The following is a 16,119-nucleotide window of genomic DNA, read 5'->3' on the forward strand; positions in this document are numbered from 1 at the left end:
AATTTGCACATGAAGTTGTTAGATGGCAGGTTTTAAGTTTATGTATTTGTTTTGTTGTCATTTCAGCGAGTAAGGATCTGGCCCAAACGTCATACTTTATGGCTACCAACAGGTATATTCACTGTAAAACACGGGCTGTTTTGTTTTTGTTTGTTTGTTTTTTGATTCAAACACTAACTTCGGCTATTAGATAGTAAAATTCTGCAGTGCTTTCATGTCTTTTGGTGCATAATCCTACAAAACTCAATATACTGAAATCTATCTCTATCTCTATCCTCCTGTTTCTGTTATTTCTTGCCTTCTGGGACGGATCCGGCCACATAGTCTCCACTTGACCACTTTCTGCCTGCAGTATAGTCCACCAGTTGTGGCCTGCGTGTGCATCCATCTCGCCTGCAAATGGTCCAACTGGGAAATCCCTGTGTCTACAGACGGCAAACACTGGTGGGAGTATGTTGATCCCACAGTCACCCTCGAATTGCTGGATGGTATGTCTGTAAATTCAGTCTACTTAAAGTAAAAGCAGGAACATGTTTTGAAAAGTACCACAAGTCCTATGTAAGTTAGAGGCTGATCTGCTAACTGTAGCCTGTAACTTGCTTCAGAGCTCACACATGAGTTCCTGCAGATCCTGGAGAAAACACCTAGCCGGTTGAAACGGATTCGCAACTGGAAGGTACACTTTTTTCCCAGAGCACAACCAAATCCTCTTGCTTTGTGCAGAATTTTTGTTGACTGGCTTTTCTGTGCTCATGTTCTCTTGTCTCCAAGGCTGGAGGTCAAACACCAAAAGTCAAGCCAAAAGTCCAGGAGGAGGGTGACCAGAGGGACACTATGATGAGCATGATCTCTATGGCCTCATCAGAGAGCACTGTCGCAGGCCTGATGAGCCTCTCAGCTCCGCCATCTGCCTCTTCTTCTTCATCCGTGGGTGATAAGGAGAAGGGTGCATCTGGCAGTGCTCAGACTTGGAGTGGAAAAAGCCAAGGAGGATCTGAGCAGCAGCAGCCCAACCATGAAGTCCACACCCCAGCTAAGGTAACGCTGAGTGAGTACCGTGCCAAGCATGCAGATGTCCTGGCTGCCCAGAAGAGGAAGCTTGAGAACATGGAAGCTAGCGTGAAGAGGGACTATGCCAACGCTGCCCAGGCTCTCATTGGTCAGCAGCAAAGGAAAGAGAAGCAGCAGCAGCAACAGCAGCATCACCAGCAGTCCAGCTCCTCTGACACGTCCAACCCTTCACCCATTATCCTGAAAATCCCCCTGGAGAGGGAGAGGCATGACAGGAGCACTCTAAAAATGCGTTTCCCTGTAGCAGGGGGAGGAGGCAGTGGGCACAGCAGCAGTGGACGAGGTCAGGATCAGGACATCAAAGTCAGAATACGAGTGCCTGAGAAGCAAAGAGGGAGTTCTGGAGAGGAGGGCAAGAGCAGGGACAAGCACAGGGAACGGTCTAACCACCACCATCACCATCACCACCACCACCACCATTCTTCATCTGGCGGTGCCTCGCTTTCTTCACATAAACATTCATCCAGTTCCAGTGGGGCATTAGGAAGCAGCAAAAAACTCCCCAGCGATTCATCTAGAACAGGTTCTTCATCCTCCTCAGCCTCGCGTAAGAGGATACACTCTCAAGATCCCACAGCAGGCTCTCACCCTCCCTCCAAAGTCAGCAAGTCCTCTAGGAATCCTTACCAGCTGCCATCACTGTCTTCCTCCTCTGGGCAAACTGTGGGGCCCAGTCCCGACATCCTCCCCACCATTGGACTTCCCCACCACCAAGTGGGCTATTCACACTCCAAAAGTGATAAGACGGACACTAATGGACACGGTGCAGCGGGTGGAGCCCAGTCGAACGAGTACCAGGACACTTTTGAAATGCTGAACTCGCTTCTGAGCGCACAGGGTGTTCAGCCATCCCAGCCGTCCATGTTTGAATACAGATCCCAATATGGGGACTACCGCTACAGCGGTGGTTCCAGGGGCAACAACCCCAGGCCGCCACCCCTGCCTTCAGAACCCCCTCCGCCCCTGCCGCCATTACCCAAATGAGTTCCAGATCAGGTGGTGGTAGTTGCGTTGTACGAGACTTCACAAACGTCCATTTAAAGTATTGTATAGGAAGGCACCCATCAATTTTAATGGGCTTCAGTGTGACACCAGAGAAATGAGACAAGAGTTCTTTTTACAGTTGTGAGGCAATAATGATAGGCTTCAAAAGCTTATAAAATATGAGGACAAAAATTTTTAACGTATAGAGAACATTTTTTTTCCTTAAATGAAATGTGATGATGGGACCCGATTACTGTTTTAGAAGAAGTCATTGTCTTGAAATCGTGAGAAATTACCACGTTTCCATCACTTACCTGTTAGGTCTTCTTACCAGTTGTGTTTTTATAATGTTTTTATTGGATATTATTTATTAAGTGAATGCTTTAAAAAAAAAACGGTCCCTTTTCTACCTTTTTTAAACTTTCCCTTCTATGTTCTTTTTGGGCAGAGGGATGTTTCTTCAAGCCTGTACAGAGCAGATTGAGAGTGCATGTCTCCAAAGCCATCTTTATCAGTTTTTTTAATAAACAGCCATAACCTCAAGAAAAATATATGACTGCTCCACCACTGATGTTTATCGATTTGATTTCTTGCATTATTTGGTAAACTTGTACACAGATTATAAAATGTTTAAAACAAACATGAAATATTTTTTAACACTTTACTAGAAAAAAAATTACAAAAAGAAGTAAAATAAGCTTGATTTTGAGTGTTGCAGTCATTGTTTTAATGGTTTTAAATTATTCATATTTAGTTCTCTAAAGATTACACTAACGGACAATGTTCATACTAAGGATATACAGCTGTGGTTTATCAAAGGGCTCAAAGAGTGTAAACGTCTACCTGCTGTGGTCACAATGAAGGAATTGCCAACAAAAAAAAAAAAAAAATCCCTCTAGAGAAGATGTTTTTATTTTGTCCTGTAACCGTCACTTGTCCATGAGTTTCCCTACGAGGCAGCCTTTTAAGGTTATACTTGCATTGAAAGGTAGGCATAAGCAGCGTTGGGATAGGCATCATTTTCCATGGCACTGGTGTTAATCAAGTCACTCAAAGTTGCTGGATAAAGCTGTTTTTCTGTTGGCACTCAATTTGTGATGGCCATATTGAGCACAGCATACAATACAATACAATACAGTATTTGCAATTTCAAAGACTAATCAAAGGTCATCTGTGGTCATTTTTCATTTATGCATTTCCTTTGTGGATGTAAATGTGGAAACTGAAGTGTATGCCTGCCAGTTAATGGTGGTCTGATTTAATCATGTCAAGCTGTCTTTTGACTCCATACCTTCAGACTAAATGTTTATAATCAATACATGAGTCATGAAAAATGTTTGCGTGTTCTTTAATTGTGTAAAATTGTAGACGGGTTGTTGGCATACCTCCACTACAGGGTCATGAGATTGAAGCGCAATACTGTCTAATCTGAATTGTTTAAATTTTGTTTTTGGCCAAAATAGCTGAAGAAGTGCTGTTTGTTGGCAACAGAATCTGGTAGCATATGTACATTAACTGATGGTAGGCTTTATATGGTTTGGATTGTATAGGGTTACTGCATTTAACCTGCTTTCTCATCAGTTTGTAATGAAAAACTCTATTTTAGGCATCTCACAGTAATGCAGTACAACAGATCAGCCACACAACTGTAAAAATATGTTTGCTGTCTTGATAGATGGAAGATATGCTGAAAGAAAACATCTGCTCAGGCAGCAGATGTTTTATGTGCTGTTCAACTCTTAGTTGTAACAGGGAAACAGTAAATGCACTGAATATTTATATCTGTGGGTTTGCCTACACTGCAGTTGACAAAGTGTTACCAATATAATTGTTAGACTATTAGAATAGATGTACAATTTAACATTGCCATTTTTGAAAATGATTTTTATTTATCTGGACAAATCTTCCCATTTAAGTATTAACATCATGCTGTGATAAAGTCCTACAGAACGACATGCATTTCAAAAATAAATCCATGTATGAAAATAACGGAAGACCCTCATGCAACCCAACAATGCAATATCATATTGGTACAAAAAGTTTAATGTTTTTTTTTTCACATCTTGGTGTTTTTAGTGACACTCAGGTCTGGAAGTGAAGCGTTTGGGGATTTTCAGTTTTCATTTAAAAGGTATATGTAAACACTGTTCTTTTTGATATGTGGTTGCTTTATTCTCAAAGTCAATAAATATTTTAGGAAAACGCGCACTGCTCTATGTTTCATCCAAGTGTACTGCTGCGGCGCTGTGGGTGTGAGAGAAACGTGCGTTTAGTGTCACTTTGAATGGCGATTAGATTGGCCAATGAAATACGTGGAACTCCGGGGTGTTAGCCAGTCACACTCGAGGGGCGTGTTCATTTGGCGACCGCAGTTGCTGTGCTAGTTATTACGGAATGCAGGAAAATCGACGTAGTTGTGCTCCAGGAGCTACAGTAGGACGGACTGCACAAAAGGAGGTAGGAATACCTACACAAGAGATGAGGCTATGTTAATTTTCTGGCTCCAGTGCGTTATATGGTATATAGAAAAATGAATGTCTGTTGCCGTCGGTCAGCGAAGCTCTCTTCTTGGCTGAAAATTGTGAAAATTAGCGGTTAGCTAGTATAAGTAACTGCTAAACAAAGATGGCGACTCCGAACTGAAAAAAATGACGCCAGAGAGAGGCGGGCTAAAGCTTGGTGTGGCGCCTAGTTAGACTTGTTCAAGACGGACAAATGTAGCCTAACGTTATTTCTGATGGAGTTAGCTGTAGCTGGAATTTAAAAAGTAGCCTCTAAGTTGGCATGGTTTAAATTGTTGTGATATTACTAACGTGTAAGAAAAAAGTGATTGTGCCTAGTCTGACAAAGTCCCGGGGTCTTGTTTGGAGATCTGTTTCCCTCTGGCTATGATTAGGATAAGGGCAGGTAGGGTTCGGGTTGGAGGAAACGCACCTCAATGGGGGAACAGATCCTGACACAACACCGGGACTACTTTTCACTCATATCGCTTCAGCTTATTTATTGAGATTCATGTAACCATGTTTACATCGTGTGTGTTTAAAATCTGTTCACTTTAACATTGGCCTTTGGACCAAGATTATAAATAATGGGATAAATGATAAAACTTGGATTTCTAAAATGTGTTTCTCTGAAATTCCTCAGTCACATATAGTCGTATTTTTTGTGCAGTCTTCACAAACCGCATCAGTTTTAATATTAATATATGACTTTGACATTAAAATGAACACGTTCATTGTATTTTCCTGGAGAACAAGCTAATTGTTTCATAGTTTAATATAGGAATATGCTGGAAGATTAGACAACAGATTCTCACATTTGAGAAGCTGAGACCACTGAATGTCTCGTATTTTATGTATAAAAATGTAGCAAATCTAAGTTTCGCTTGAGCTCATTTAATCTCTAGTTGGTTTACCCCAGTATGCTTCATGGCTTGATTAATGGCTTTGTTTATAACATGTCGGATAACAAAATGTTTGCCAGAGCTCAAGGTGATGTTTTAAATGTTCTCATATCATCTTACTAAGGTTTTCAGTTTAATATTATAGGTGACAAAGATTAAGCAATAATGTCCTCACATTTGAGAAGCTGAAAATAGTCAATGTTTGGCAATTTTCCTTTGGGAAAAAACTAATTCAAATTCTCAATTACTTGATTGATTATTCAAATAGTAACTAATTGACTCTTCTCTTTTAATCTAATGACTCAAACTGTTATTTAATATTTTATTGTTTAGTCTGTAAAATGTAAGAAAATAATAAAGAATGTGTGCATTGTAAATTTTTAGAGGCTGAGGTCAAATGAAATGAAAAATGAAATGCACCTGTATACCCGAAGACAGTCACTTTACATCTCTTAAGTGACTAAGATTAGGAAACACATCCTCACATTGAAGAAATGTTTGGAAAAAAGTCAAATAATTAATTATCCAAACTGTTAATAGTTAATCATTGGACTAGTCATTTCATCTCTATTATTTAAAATGCTCCTTGTGTTGTCTTAGAGTTTTCAGATGTTCTGTCCAGCCAGCATTGCAACATCATTCTCTCATCTCATCTGCTGGATCTGAAGATTGTTTGTCATATTTGCTTGAAAAATTACTTGAATAATAAATTGTCAAAATATTTACATTGTTAATATATTGTGCAGACTTGCAATGAACAGGATACGAATCCATGTTTTGCCATCAAGTCGGAACCGGGTGACCCAGACAGCCCGACCCCAGGAGCCCCAGGCCTGCTCCTTTACCCAGAGACCATGCTCCCAGCTTCGCTTGGAAGGCCTGGACTTCTGCATCAAACATATTCTGGAGGACAAGAATGCACCATACAAGCAGTGCAGCTATGTCTCTGCAAAAAACGGCAAGCGATGCCCCAATGCTGCACCAAAGGTCGAGAGGAAAGACGGGTGAGTGGAAACCAGAGGTCTTTACTTACTGTAAGCCTCGATATGCAGGTTGCATCCCTGGATGTCTCTTCTCCAATGACTCTCTCTGTTGTCTAGAGTGACATTTTGTGCAGAGCATGCTCAGAGGAATGCCATGGCTCTCCGGGCTCAAATGAGAAAGGCATATTCTGGTCCGTCCCCAGAGACACTGCTATCTCAGCTTAGCGGATACAACCGTGCAGAGACACACAGCCGTGATGGAGGCCGCTCTGAAGCAAGTCGTGTTATAGGTAAGTCTAGTTCAGAATAGGAATGCCTTGTCAATTCCAGACACCTCAGTGAGGTGAATTCTGCTGCAGGGAGGGAAACTAATGTAGTCATTTCTCCTGAAGTTTATTTAATCATCTATGTACAAATATGACTGTGATGTTTAACTAGACCTTCTCTGGGCAGATGAGGACAGTCTGAGTGAAGAGGAGCAGGGACCCCTGGTACTTGACCAGACATGGAGAGGAGACCCTGACAGTGAAGCCGACAGCATTGACAGTGATCATGAGGATCCTCTGAAGTAAGCCTAATTATCTGACCATGTTTTAGTGTGAACTCGCATGGTCACTTGATTGGATTTATATTGCAGTGTAAATAAGCATCTTCTTATTCTGGATGCGGACTCGGATCTTTATTTATTCACATCAGGCAATAGCAGTGTCCCAGCATCTTACAACAAGCCAGTTTTTAGCAGGGTTTGAATGTGTGCACTGGTAGATTAGCAACATAACTTAATATCAAACGAGTATGCAAACAAAATAAAAGACATTAGCAAGAAGGAAAAGGAACTGAGGAGCTACTCACAACTGAAAACAAAAATGTGAAACGGATGTAGAAAGATAAAACAAGTTTACATGTTTGTATATTATAATATTATTTGTGAATTTTAATTATCAGTGACTTTGTCAGTCAGGTTGACATCCAAAGGCACATGTATCGAATCATTTCTTGTTCTGTATAAAACTCTAACTTATGCCCTTTTCAGATATGCACTGGAACCCTGAATTTCTCTAGACATTACTCAGGGGAGCTGTATGCAAGAAGGCAAATCTCTGAGTCAATTGATCCAGACTCTGCAAGCTCTGCAGTACATAGTCTGAGTGAGCTGGAATGAGCCCATGTGAGAATACAGCAGCGCGTATAGTCTGGAGTATTGATGTTGAGCTAGTGGGCGTGTTGATGACATTCTATCATGTGACCGGTGTGAAACCGGAAGAATACAAACATCTGATGGTGAAGAAAATTGGTTATTTACAATGAAGACACAGAAGAATATATACACAATGTGATTCAGGAACAATTCCCTGCCAGAATCATCAGACAAGACAAGAGACTCTGTTGTTTATGACCAATTTAGAAACTGGCTATGTTACTACGTCATGTCCTTCCTCCACACAGGTGCACCCCCGCACATAAACCAAATGTATGTCCAGTGGGTGATAATGCATCTGACATGAAATACCTCCTGTGGTGTGTTGCATGTGCAAAAGGGCAACTCTTGACAAAGTCTGAGCCTGATTCCACTGACATAGTCTGGAGTTCATGTATGAAAACGGCTATAGGTTTGAATACTTAGTGCAACAACAGTACATTATGACATTAAGCATATATTACATGCTGTATATAACTATGTAGTAAAATGCCTTATTTAAAGGTTGGTTTGAATTTCTCAGAAAGTCATGTAGAGCAGTGACAGCTCTAGACATTTGTAAAGTTGTTTCTTTTTTTGGTGCAATTGCAGACACGCAGGAGTGTACACAGCAGAGGAAGTGGCGCTCATCACTCGAGAAAAACTCATCAGGCTCCAGTCCCTCTATATTGACCAGTTCAAACGCCTACAGCACCTGCTGAAGGAGAAAAAGCGTCGATACTTGCACAACCGCAAAGTGGAGCATGAAACTCTAGGTAAATGTGCAACTAATTGGTTACTAACTAAATGTATTCTGCTTCATTTCCAACAGTTGAGTTTAGGAAAATGTCCCCCTCAGTGGTTATTAGTATTTGTTCATGTTGATAACAGGGAGTAGTCTGCTGACAGGCCCTGAAGGACTGTCCATGAAGGAGAGGGAGAACCTGAAAAAGCTCAAAGCTCTGCGTCGATACCGTTGTCGGTATGGCATGGAAGCCCTGCTGCACCGGCAGCTGAGGGAGAGGAGGCAGGCTGTGACAGAAGGGGCTCCTCAGGTATGCGACCCCCACCGCTGTCAAAAGTAGAAAGGAGTGGCTCTAGTGAGGGTTTAAGACTGGTGAACTGACTATGTAACCTTAGTTTCCAAAGTACAACAATCGTTCTCATTTAGCCTTAGCTGTATCTGGGTATGCACATTGTTTCAGGTGTCTGGTCAGGCTGAAACATCTGCCACTATCCAAGTGCACATGCAGGAATTATGGCTGGGATTTGTAAACTCCAGTGCAGTTTGTCTTTGCAGAAACAACATCCCACTTACTCTAACTGTGTACATTGTTAATGAAGAAATATAGTAGTCCTTAGGAAAATCTGTGATAAAGCAGAGGTCAGCAAACTGGGAAAATACAGTCATGGCCAAAAATATTGGCACCCCTGCATTTCTGTCAGACAACACACCACTTCTCCCAGAAAATTGTTGCAATCACAAATTCTTTGGTATTCTCATGTTTATTTCATTTGTTTGCATTGGAACAACACAAAAATGCAGAAAAAGCCTAATCTGATCCATTCCACACTGAACTCCAAAAATGGACTGGACAGAATTATTGACACTTCATCAGAAATAGTTGTATTATAGCATGTTTATTAAAGTTGTAACAGCATGTGATGCTCCTTTAATTTTTATTGAAACTCACCTGTAGCAACCAACATGTGCTGGCAACATAGAAATCACACTGACAACCAGTTAAAATGGAGAAAAGTTGACTCAACCTTTGTGTCGTGTGGACCACACTGAGCATGGAGAAAAGAAAGAAGAGCAAAGAATTGTCTGATGATTTGAGAAACACAACAGCAGAAAAGCTTGGACAGTCTCAAAGCTACAAGTCCATCTCTAATGAATTCTGGGGCACAATGTAGGGCCCAGTGTCAGAAAGTTGGGTCTCCATCAGATGTCATGGGTCTTACAGCAGGACAATGACCCAGAGCAGAATTCAAAAAGCACCAGAAATGGTTTCAGACAATGAGCTGAAAAATTCTGAAGTGGCCAGCAATGAGTCCAGATCTAAATCCTATAAATCAGCTGTGGAGAGATCTCAGAGCAGCAGCTGGGAGAAGGAACCCTTCAAATCTGAGAGACCTGGAGCAGTTCGGAAAAGAAGAGTGGTCCAGAATTCCAATAGAGAGGAGGAAGAAACTCACTGATGGTTACAGGAAGTGACTGATTCCAGGTATCTTGTCCAGAGGGTGTGCTACCAAATATTAATTTGAGGGTGTCAATAATTCTGTCCAGTGCTTTTTTGGAGTTCAGTGTGGAATGGATCACATTAGACTTTTTTCTGATTTTTGGGTTGTTCTAATGCAAACAAAAGAAATAAACAAATTAGTGATTGAAACAATTTTCTGGGAGAAATGGTGTGTTATCTGACACAAATCCAGGGGTGCCAATATTTTTGGCCATGACTGTGGATACTTTTGGTATTGACATTTTGCTCTGCGATTATGGGTGCACCAGAATCTGATATTAGAAAACCCTATGGCATGAGGCACATTAAACAGACAATTTAGTGAAACCTTAGGAATTTTCTGACAATTTTGTGGCATCCATTAATGATGTGATAATGTGCTTGAGGATGATTGTGGTTATAAAAGAAATGCTGTTTACTTGATGTTTGCTTCAGTTTAGCTCCAAAGCTCAATTAACACTCCTCTTTTCTTTCCTCTCTTGTAGCCACATTCGAGAACAGTGCATGAGAAATGTGTCTCCTTTGTAGAAGGAATCCGGTGTAGTAATCCCTGCCTGCCTATGGCTCAACACTGTGTTTCACGTATCCTCAATGATGGTTTTAGCATGATGTAAACCACAATAGTATGGTTTGATTCCATACAAGAACTGTGTTTTCCTCTATTGAATGAAAGAATATTATGTTTGTTTGTTTTTTATGTAAATATCTGATTAATTTCAACTTTAAACTACAGACTGTTGTTTGTCCCATATTCACCTTGGCCCTGATCAAGACCAGCAGCTTGCAGTAGCTGTTGGTTTCAAAGGGAGCCCACATAAACTCCTTCCTGTGGTCTGTTGATTTTTCCCAGAGTCACAAAGGGACTAATCAGTTCAGTTGGAAGGAACAAAATCCCTTCTCAACCTGCTGTCTTTTTAATAGCAAAACATTTAGGGCACTCCCAGACTTTTCTATATTTTCTAATCAATAGAATTAAAATTTGTAGTTTTTTCTTTATATATTAGCTGAGAGCTACCAAATAGTAGAATAAAACTTTGTCTTACCTACATTTGACCCCAGGTTGCATTGTGAGCATAGTATTAATGCTCAGGCAGGAATCATTGTGTATGTAACTATTCAGCTTTGAAGGGTTTTTGGTTTTACTTTTAAAGATGGGGGCAGTTGCTTGGTCTGTGTATTTGTGTTCATTCCTTGACAGCCAGGCACTCAGACATTTGCCAGGACAGCAATCAGGTGCTTTTCAAAATGTGTCCAGGCCTGAAAGATGTCCCATGTGACCGTACCGTGCACATGGGTCAATCCGATGATCCCCGCTGCCCCTTTCATCTCACCCTGCCTCCTCCAATGTACCAGCCTGAGCAGGAGCCTCCACCACAGGAGCAGATCACCCCTGCAAGCAAAGACATGTATCTGAGTACAGCAGAGCTTCAGCCCACAGAGAGCCTTCCCCTAGAGTTCAGTGATGTACGTAGATACAGCATAATGCCCCCCAGCCTCTCTCCTCTAACATACCGTGTGTGGTTAGATACTCTTGCTGGTATTTCAGGGTGCTTTTCCAACTACTCTAACTTGTTTGGTCTGGTTCAAAGGGTTTGGGTTGTTTAGGTTGGTGTAAATGCTGCCAGTCTAAGGGTGTTCTCAAATGTACAGAGAATGTTCAATCCACTCATTGGTTCATTGGCAGGAGCAAGGAGTTTGACACAGGGTCTTAGCAGTTCAGATATCAAGAACGCAATGTACTCGATTGCTAGTTCACAGCAGACTTCGATTCATTCGCTGACCAAGTAATAGTTTCACTCATCTACATCAAATGGCACTTGGCTACAGGAGCTTTTCACCTTAGAGTTACAGAGTCACATGTGCCTGGCTTCTTGTAAAGATGCCATTGGTGGCGTCTGTAGTCTGGTTCATTTGGTCTGGACCAAGGGAAAATAAATTGTGGTTATCTTCTAGTTCTGGTCTCAGTCCTCACTGACTGTTTACAAACAAGAGAGGTCTTATTGACAGGTAACTCATGGATTGGTGGAATTCATTTCTGCATCATCAGCAGCGTACTCGCATGTTACTATGACTACCAGGGAATATTGCCCAACTATGTTGATCACTCTTGACAGTTTACTCTCAGCTAATGGACTGACTAGTGACTTAGCTTTTGAATCCAGGCCAAAATCACTTATTTATTACACAGTTCTGAGACCCTCATTTTGGCAGGTTTTCAAACCTTTGGTCTGAGCCAACCCAGCACAAGGACCCTCCACCTGGTTGTCGGAGGTGGAAACATAAAACAACAAATATATACTTTTAACAGAAAATGACTTGTAGAACAAGTTTAATGTTAAGAATAAGAGTTTGTAAACATCCCTGTTACACAGGACCTGGATGTGGAGGGGGATGGTATGCAGGGTCCTCCATCCCCTCTGCAGTTTGACACGGCCCTGGCCCTGGAAGACCAGACCATCAGAGCCATCGCTGAGGCCCCGATGGAGATTCTGACTGGAGAAGACCCAGACCAAGTCGACCTGGATGCGTCAGAACATGGGCTTTCAGAGAGAGATGTGGATGCCATCATGGATGACCAGGTTAACTCTTAGTGGGAGCTTTGTCATCTTGAATGTTTTGAATCTGCTGTGTGGCAGCACATGTACACTGTGCAATGTCTGTGAAAATCTCACAAGTTCACTGTACTGTTGGAAATGGGTCTAATAAAGTCTGTGTCAGACTATGGTGTCAAGTTTTATGTGTCACATTTTGCGATGAGTGAATTGTAGAGCTTACAGGATGCAATTGATAAAATAGTTCCTCCTGTTCATACAACATGTCAGAGCATCCTAACATACCTCCAGTGAAAGTGATGGTGGACCATGTCTACAGTTCATTTTTATGCAAAATGACGTTTCTCTGCTTTCATCATCCGTCTGTGCTTGGGTTTGGAAATGCAGCACATTTTTTGTCTGCCTGAGAGTCAGCACCTCGCTAATCTCGGAGTGAGGTTTTTACCATGTCTCCGTGCTTGTGACAGCCATGCTCAGAGTCATGTTTTTGGGTTGTATGTCTGTTGTACATCATTGTGCACTGTCCCATTCCTGTGAACTTGTCTCTGGCTGGTAGAAGCTTACAACTGTAAAGAGGTAATTCTAGTTGAAAATGTAGCATAAAGGTAAACAAGCTTTGGTGTGATGTCAGTTGTGGCCAGGGACTAGCAGATAACATGGGTTGCTGATTTGGCAAAGTGATTTTAAGGTACATGGACTGTGAAATCCTGATAGCCCAGGCACTGGAGGTGCTGATGAATCACTGCAAAAACTCAGTAAAGTCCAATTGGGGACATGTCATTGCCCAAATCTCTCTCCCCTCCTTTCCCGTCTTCTTTTTCTACTGTGGATTGATAATAAAGACATCAAATACCCCAAACACATACAATACTTCTTTTAAGTGCTTGTAACTCACTGATGCAGTCTGTGTCACTTTATGTAAAGGTTCAGTTTATTTTTTTCTGAAAAACATGAAAATTACATGGTTTCCAATTTAATCAACCAAAGCTGATTACAAAAATGTGGGAAATAAAGACAGAATAAAAAAAATTGTTCTTTAACAGAGCTATTAAAAATTCATTCAAAGAACAACATCAGAACACAACATTAAAATAATTTAAAGTTTATGAGGCCTTTCTGTGTGGAGTCTGTGTGTTCTCCCTGTGCCTGTGTGAGTTCTCTCTGAGTACTCCAGCTTCCTCCCACAGTCCAAAGACATGCAGCTTAGGTTGACTGGTAACTCTAAATTGCTGTAGGAGTGTGTGTGGTTGTTTGTCTATGTGTCAGTCCTGTGATAGACTGGTGACCTGTCCAGGGCGTACCCTGCCTCTCGCCCAGTGTCAGCTGGGATGGGCTACAGCCCCCCTGCGGCCCTATTCAGGAATAAGCAGTATAGATAACGGATGGAATTTACACCCTTGTTATGAACTTGCGGTTGTACTGTCAGTGTGACAGGCTGTGCAGTAATCCACACTCCTTATCTAGTGGATGTCTTTCGTCTTCCAGAGTCCTACTGAAGATTTTAGTCATAATGAGCCCATTGTCATCTCTGCTGTTGTAGATGTGGACAGTAGCAGCAGTCACATCATGGTTTTAAATGTAAAGCTGACGCAGCTTCTCCTCATCCCTTAAGCTCTACAGTTACTGTATCTATTGGTGGACCTGCCTCGCAGTGTGAAGCGACTACAAAATAAGATGACCAGTTTGTTTCATGGAAGCAAGTCGGTAAAGGAAGCAGTTCATGCTGTCCTCTCCTCTGTATGTTAAGTGATGACAACCACGGAGGAGTTTCAGCCATGACAGCAGAAATGATCAAAACACAGTCACTAAAATGTAGCAGCAGTAAAGCTACTTTTGTCTCCTAACTTCCTGTTCTTCCATCCAGGTGGTGTCAGAGGTGGTAGGAGGTGAATAAGACGCCACTGACAGTTCTCTCCCAGACTCTGCTCCAGTCAATGCTCCCAGATGAACGAGCTCCACCTCTGCAGCATTATCAGAAGAACATGGTAACACTTTATAATACAGCCTGCGATTACTGTGTCACTTTATTGCATAAATTCAGCCACTAGTAAAATACTCACTGGTACTGAAATGTCAGTACAGTGGAAGAACACGAAACAGTGAGTGACAAGGAGTAATACATGCTAAATGTTTTTGTAATTACTGGGTACCTTACAACTACACCCACACTCCGGGAAACAATTTGTCATATAATAGTTCCACTTCACTGCATGCTTGGAGAGATATGTTTAGAAATGGATCTGTACTCACTGTAAAAACTGCTCCTAGCTGGCAAATCCAGCACAGCAGCGGCTTGTAGCAGCCAGGCCCGAGGAGGGAAACATGCCTTTCTTTCAGCTGTGGAAGGTTTCTCTTGTCATGTGAGTAGGACATCCTGAAATCAAATTATGCATTAATGTAGAGATGTTTGTGGCTCATGATGTTTAATAAGGGAACATTCTTTCAGTCATTCTTTTGGGTCTTTTGTTTACGCGCTGAGAACAAGGTATGTGACTTGTATTGCGTGGCCCCTTTTTATACTTTGTTTACACAGCAGCATGGTTTGTTTACACCATTTATGCCAAACTTCAGTTTAGTTTCCCGCTGCTGTACCCCTTACACACCCAGTATTTACAGCAGCAGAGTGATTTTGTTTTGTTTTCCCCTTTCCACTTCTTTTCTTCTTCCACTGCACCAGTAGGAACCAGTATTTCATTCAGACCTGCTTCATACCACAAAACTACACAGTAAATTGTGGGCTGTATTAAGAGGTGTTGCCCTGTTGCCCTCTCCTGGAGGTGACCTCAGAAGAATGACCTCTTCAGTTTCTAATAGACTATTGGACTGCTTTCACTGATTGTACTTTGTCTTGTGGTTGTGTATTTATTCTGTTTTCACATTTCTGTCTGGGTCAAATTGCCTGAAACTTTCACCCAGTCAGTTTGTCAGTCTCAGTTCTGCATTGCATAGTCTGTTAAACAAGGACTCTCACTTCACATCTGCAAATACACCATTTTATGGTACAGTTGTTTCTGTACAGTCTTTCTGATGATATCCAGATGGACGCTCACTGCACAAGTATTTTAGGCCTGCAGGACCTATATTAAGGCACTGAAAGCCACACATATGGGGAGCATTTTAAGTATATGGTGAAGTTATGTTTGGCAGCATGGGACGACCTCTGAAAAAAAGAAACTGGGGCGGGTAACGACATTTCACGCAGTGACATCACTTTTCCTCAACCCAAACAGCGAACGCCGAGGCAGGGTAGAAGGCTGCTGCTGCTGCTGCAGGGAGCCGGCTGACACAGAATGAGCACAAGCAGAGAGGTTTTTTAAAAAAAGAATAGTTTATTTATAGCTTTATTAACCATGCTACGGCACCGTCGTCTTTGTCCGTTTCCAGCCAAATGAGGTGAGTTAAAAGAGAAAAACCGGAAAAAGCCGTTTCGTGTTAGCTTGGTCGAGAGGTTTGCTGGAACGCCGACACTGAGCGTTTGGCATGCCTTTCATTGTTTTACCATCACCGGGGAAGTACAGGGCTGCTGTGGCGTGGAGCTGGAAATGTGGCGGTTTGCTTTGGTGTGGTATCAACACTGAACGCCCCGGCGTTTTCTGCGTCTGTGGGAAGGGCGTAGCAGCGTTACCCGTGTCGGAGGAGACCCGCTTCGGTGGGTTGGGGTCTGGAGGGGCCTGTCCCCAAGAAGGGAAATAGACATGTTTGTGAA

General features: G+C 42.0%; 2 protein-coding genes across 2 annotated transcripts in view; both read left to right on the plus strand.

Moving 5' to 3' along the window:
• Positions 1–3,947, plus strand: part of ccnt1 (cyclin T1) — a 7,286-nt gene extending 3,339 nt beyond the window's left edge. Inside the window, exons 6-9 of the mRNA XM_020587736.1 lie at positions 67–112; positions 325–488; positions 606–676; positions 772–3,947. Of these exons, the coding sequence (XP_020443392.1) occupies positions 67–112; positions 325–488; positions 606–676; positions 772–2,055 (1,565 nt within the window). The 3' untranslated portion in view covers positions 2,056–3,947. The remainder of the gene's footprint in view (positions 1–66; positions 113–324; positions 489–605; positions 677–771) is intronic.
• Positions 3,948–4,396: 449 nt separating this feature from the next.
• The window catches only part of kansl2 (KAT8 regulatory NSL complex subunit 2), a 27,786-nt gene continuing 16,063 nt past the window's right edge, over positions 4,397–16,119 (plus strand). Inside the window, exons 1-11 of the mRNA XM_020587737.1 lie at positions 4,397–4,512; positions 6,205–6,462; positions 6,559–6,731; positions 6,895–7,009; positions 8,231–8,394; positions 8,510–8,673; positions 10,347–10,443; positions 11,072–11,325; positions 12,234–12,440; positions 14,278–14,398; positions 14,682–15,806. Coding sequence (XP_020443393.1) covers positions 6,212–6,462; positions 6,559–6,731; positions 6,895–7,009; positions 8,231–8,394; positions 8,510–8,673; positions 10,347–10,443; positions 11,072–11,325; positions 12,234–12,440; positions 14,278–14,307 — 1,455 coding nt within the window. The 5' untranslated portion in view covers positions 4,397–4,512; positions 6,205–6,211 and the 3' untranslated portion in view covers positions 14,308–14,398; positions 14,682–15,806. The remainder of the gene's footprint in view (positions 4,513–6,204; positions 6,463–6,558; positions 6,732–6,894; positions 7,010–8,230; positions 8,395–8,509; positions 8,674–10,346; positions 10,444–11,071; positions 11,326–12,233; positions 12,441–14,277; positions 14,399–14,681; positions 15,807–16,119) is intronic.

This window comes from Monopterus albus, unplaced genomic scaffold (assembly GCF_001952655.1).
Source record: "Monopterus albus unplaced genomic scaffold, M_albus_1.0 scaffold477.1, whole genome shotgun sequence".
Lineage (NCBI taxonomy): Eukaryota > Metazoa > Chordata > Actinopteri > Synbranchiformes > Synbranchidae > Monopterus > Monopterus albus.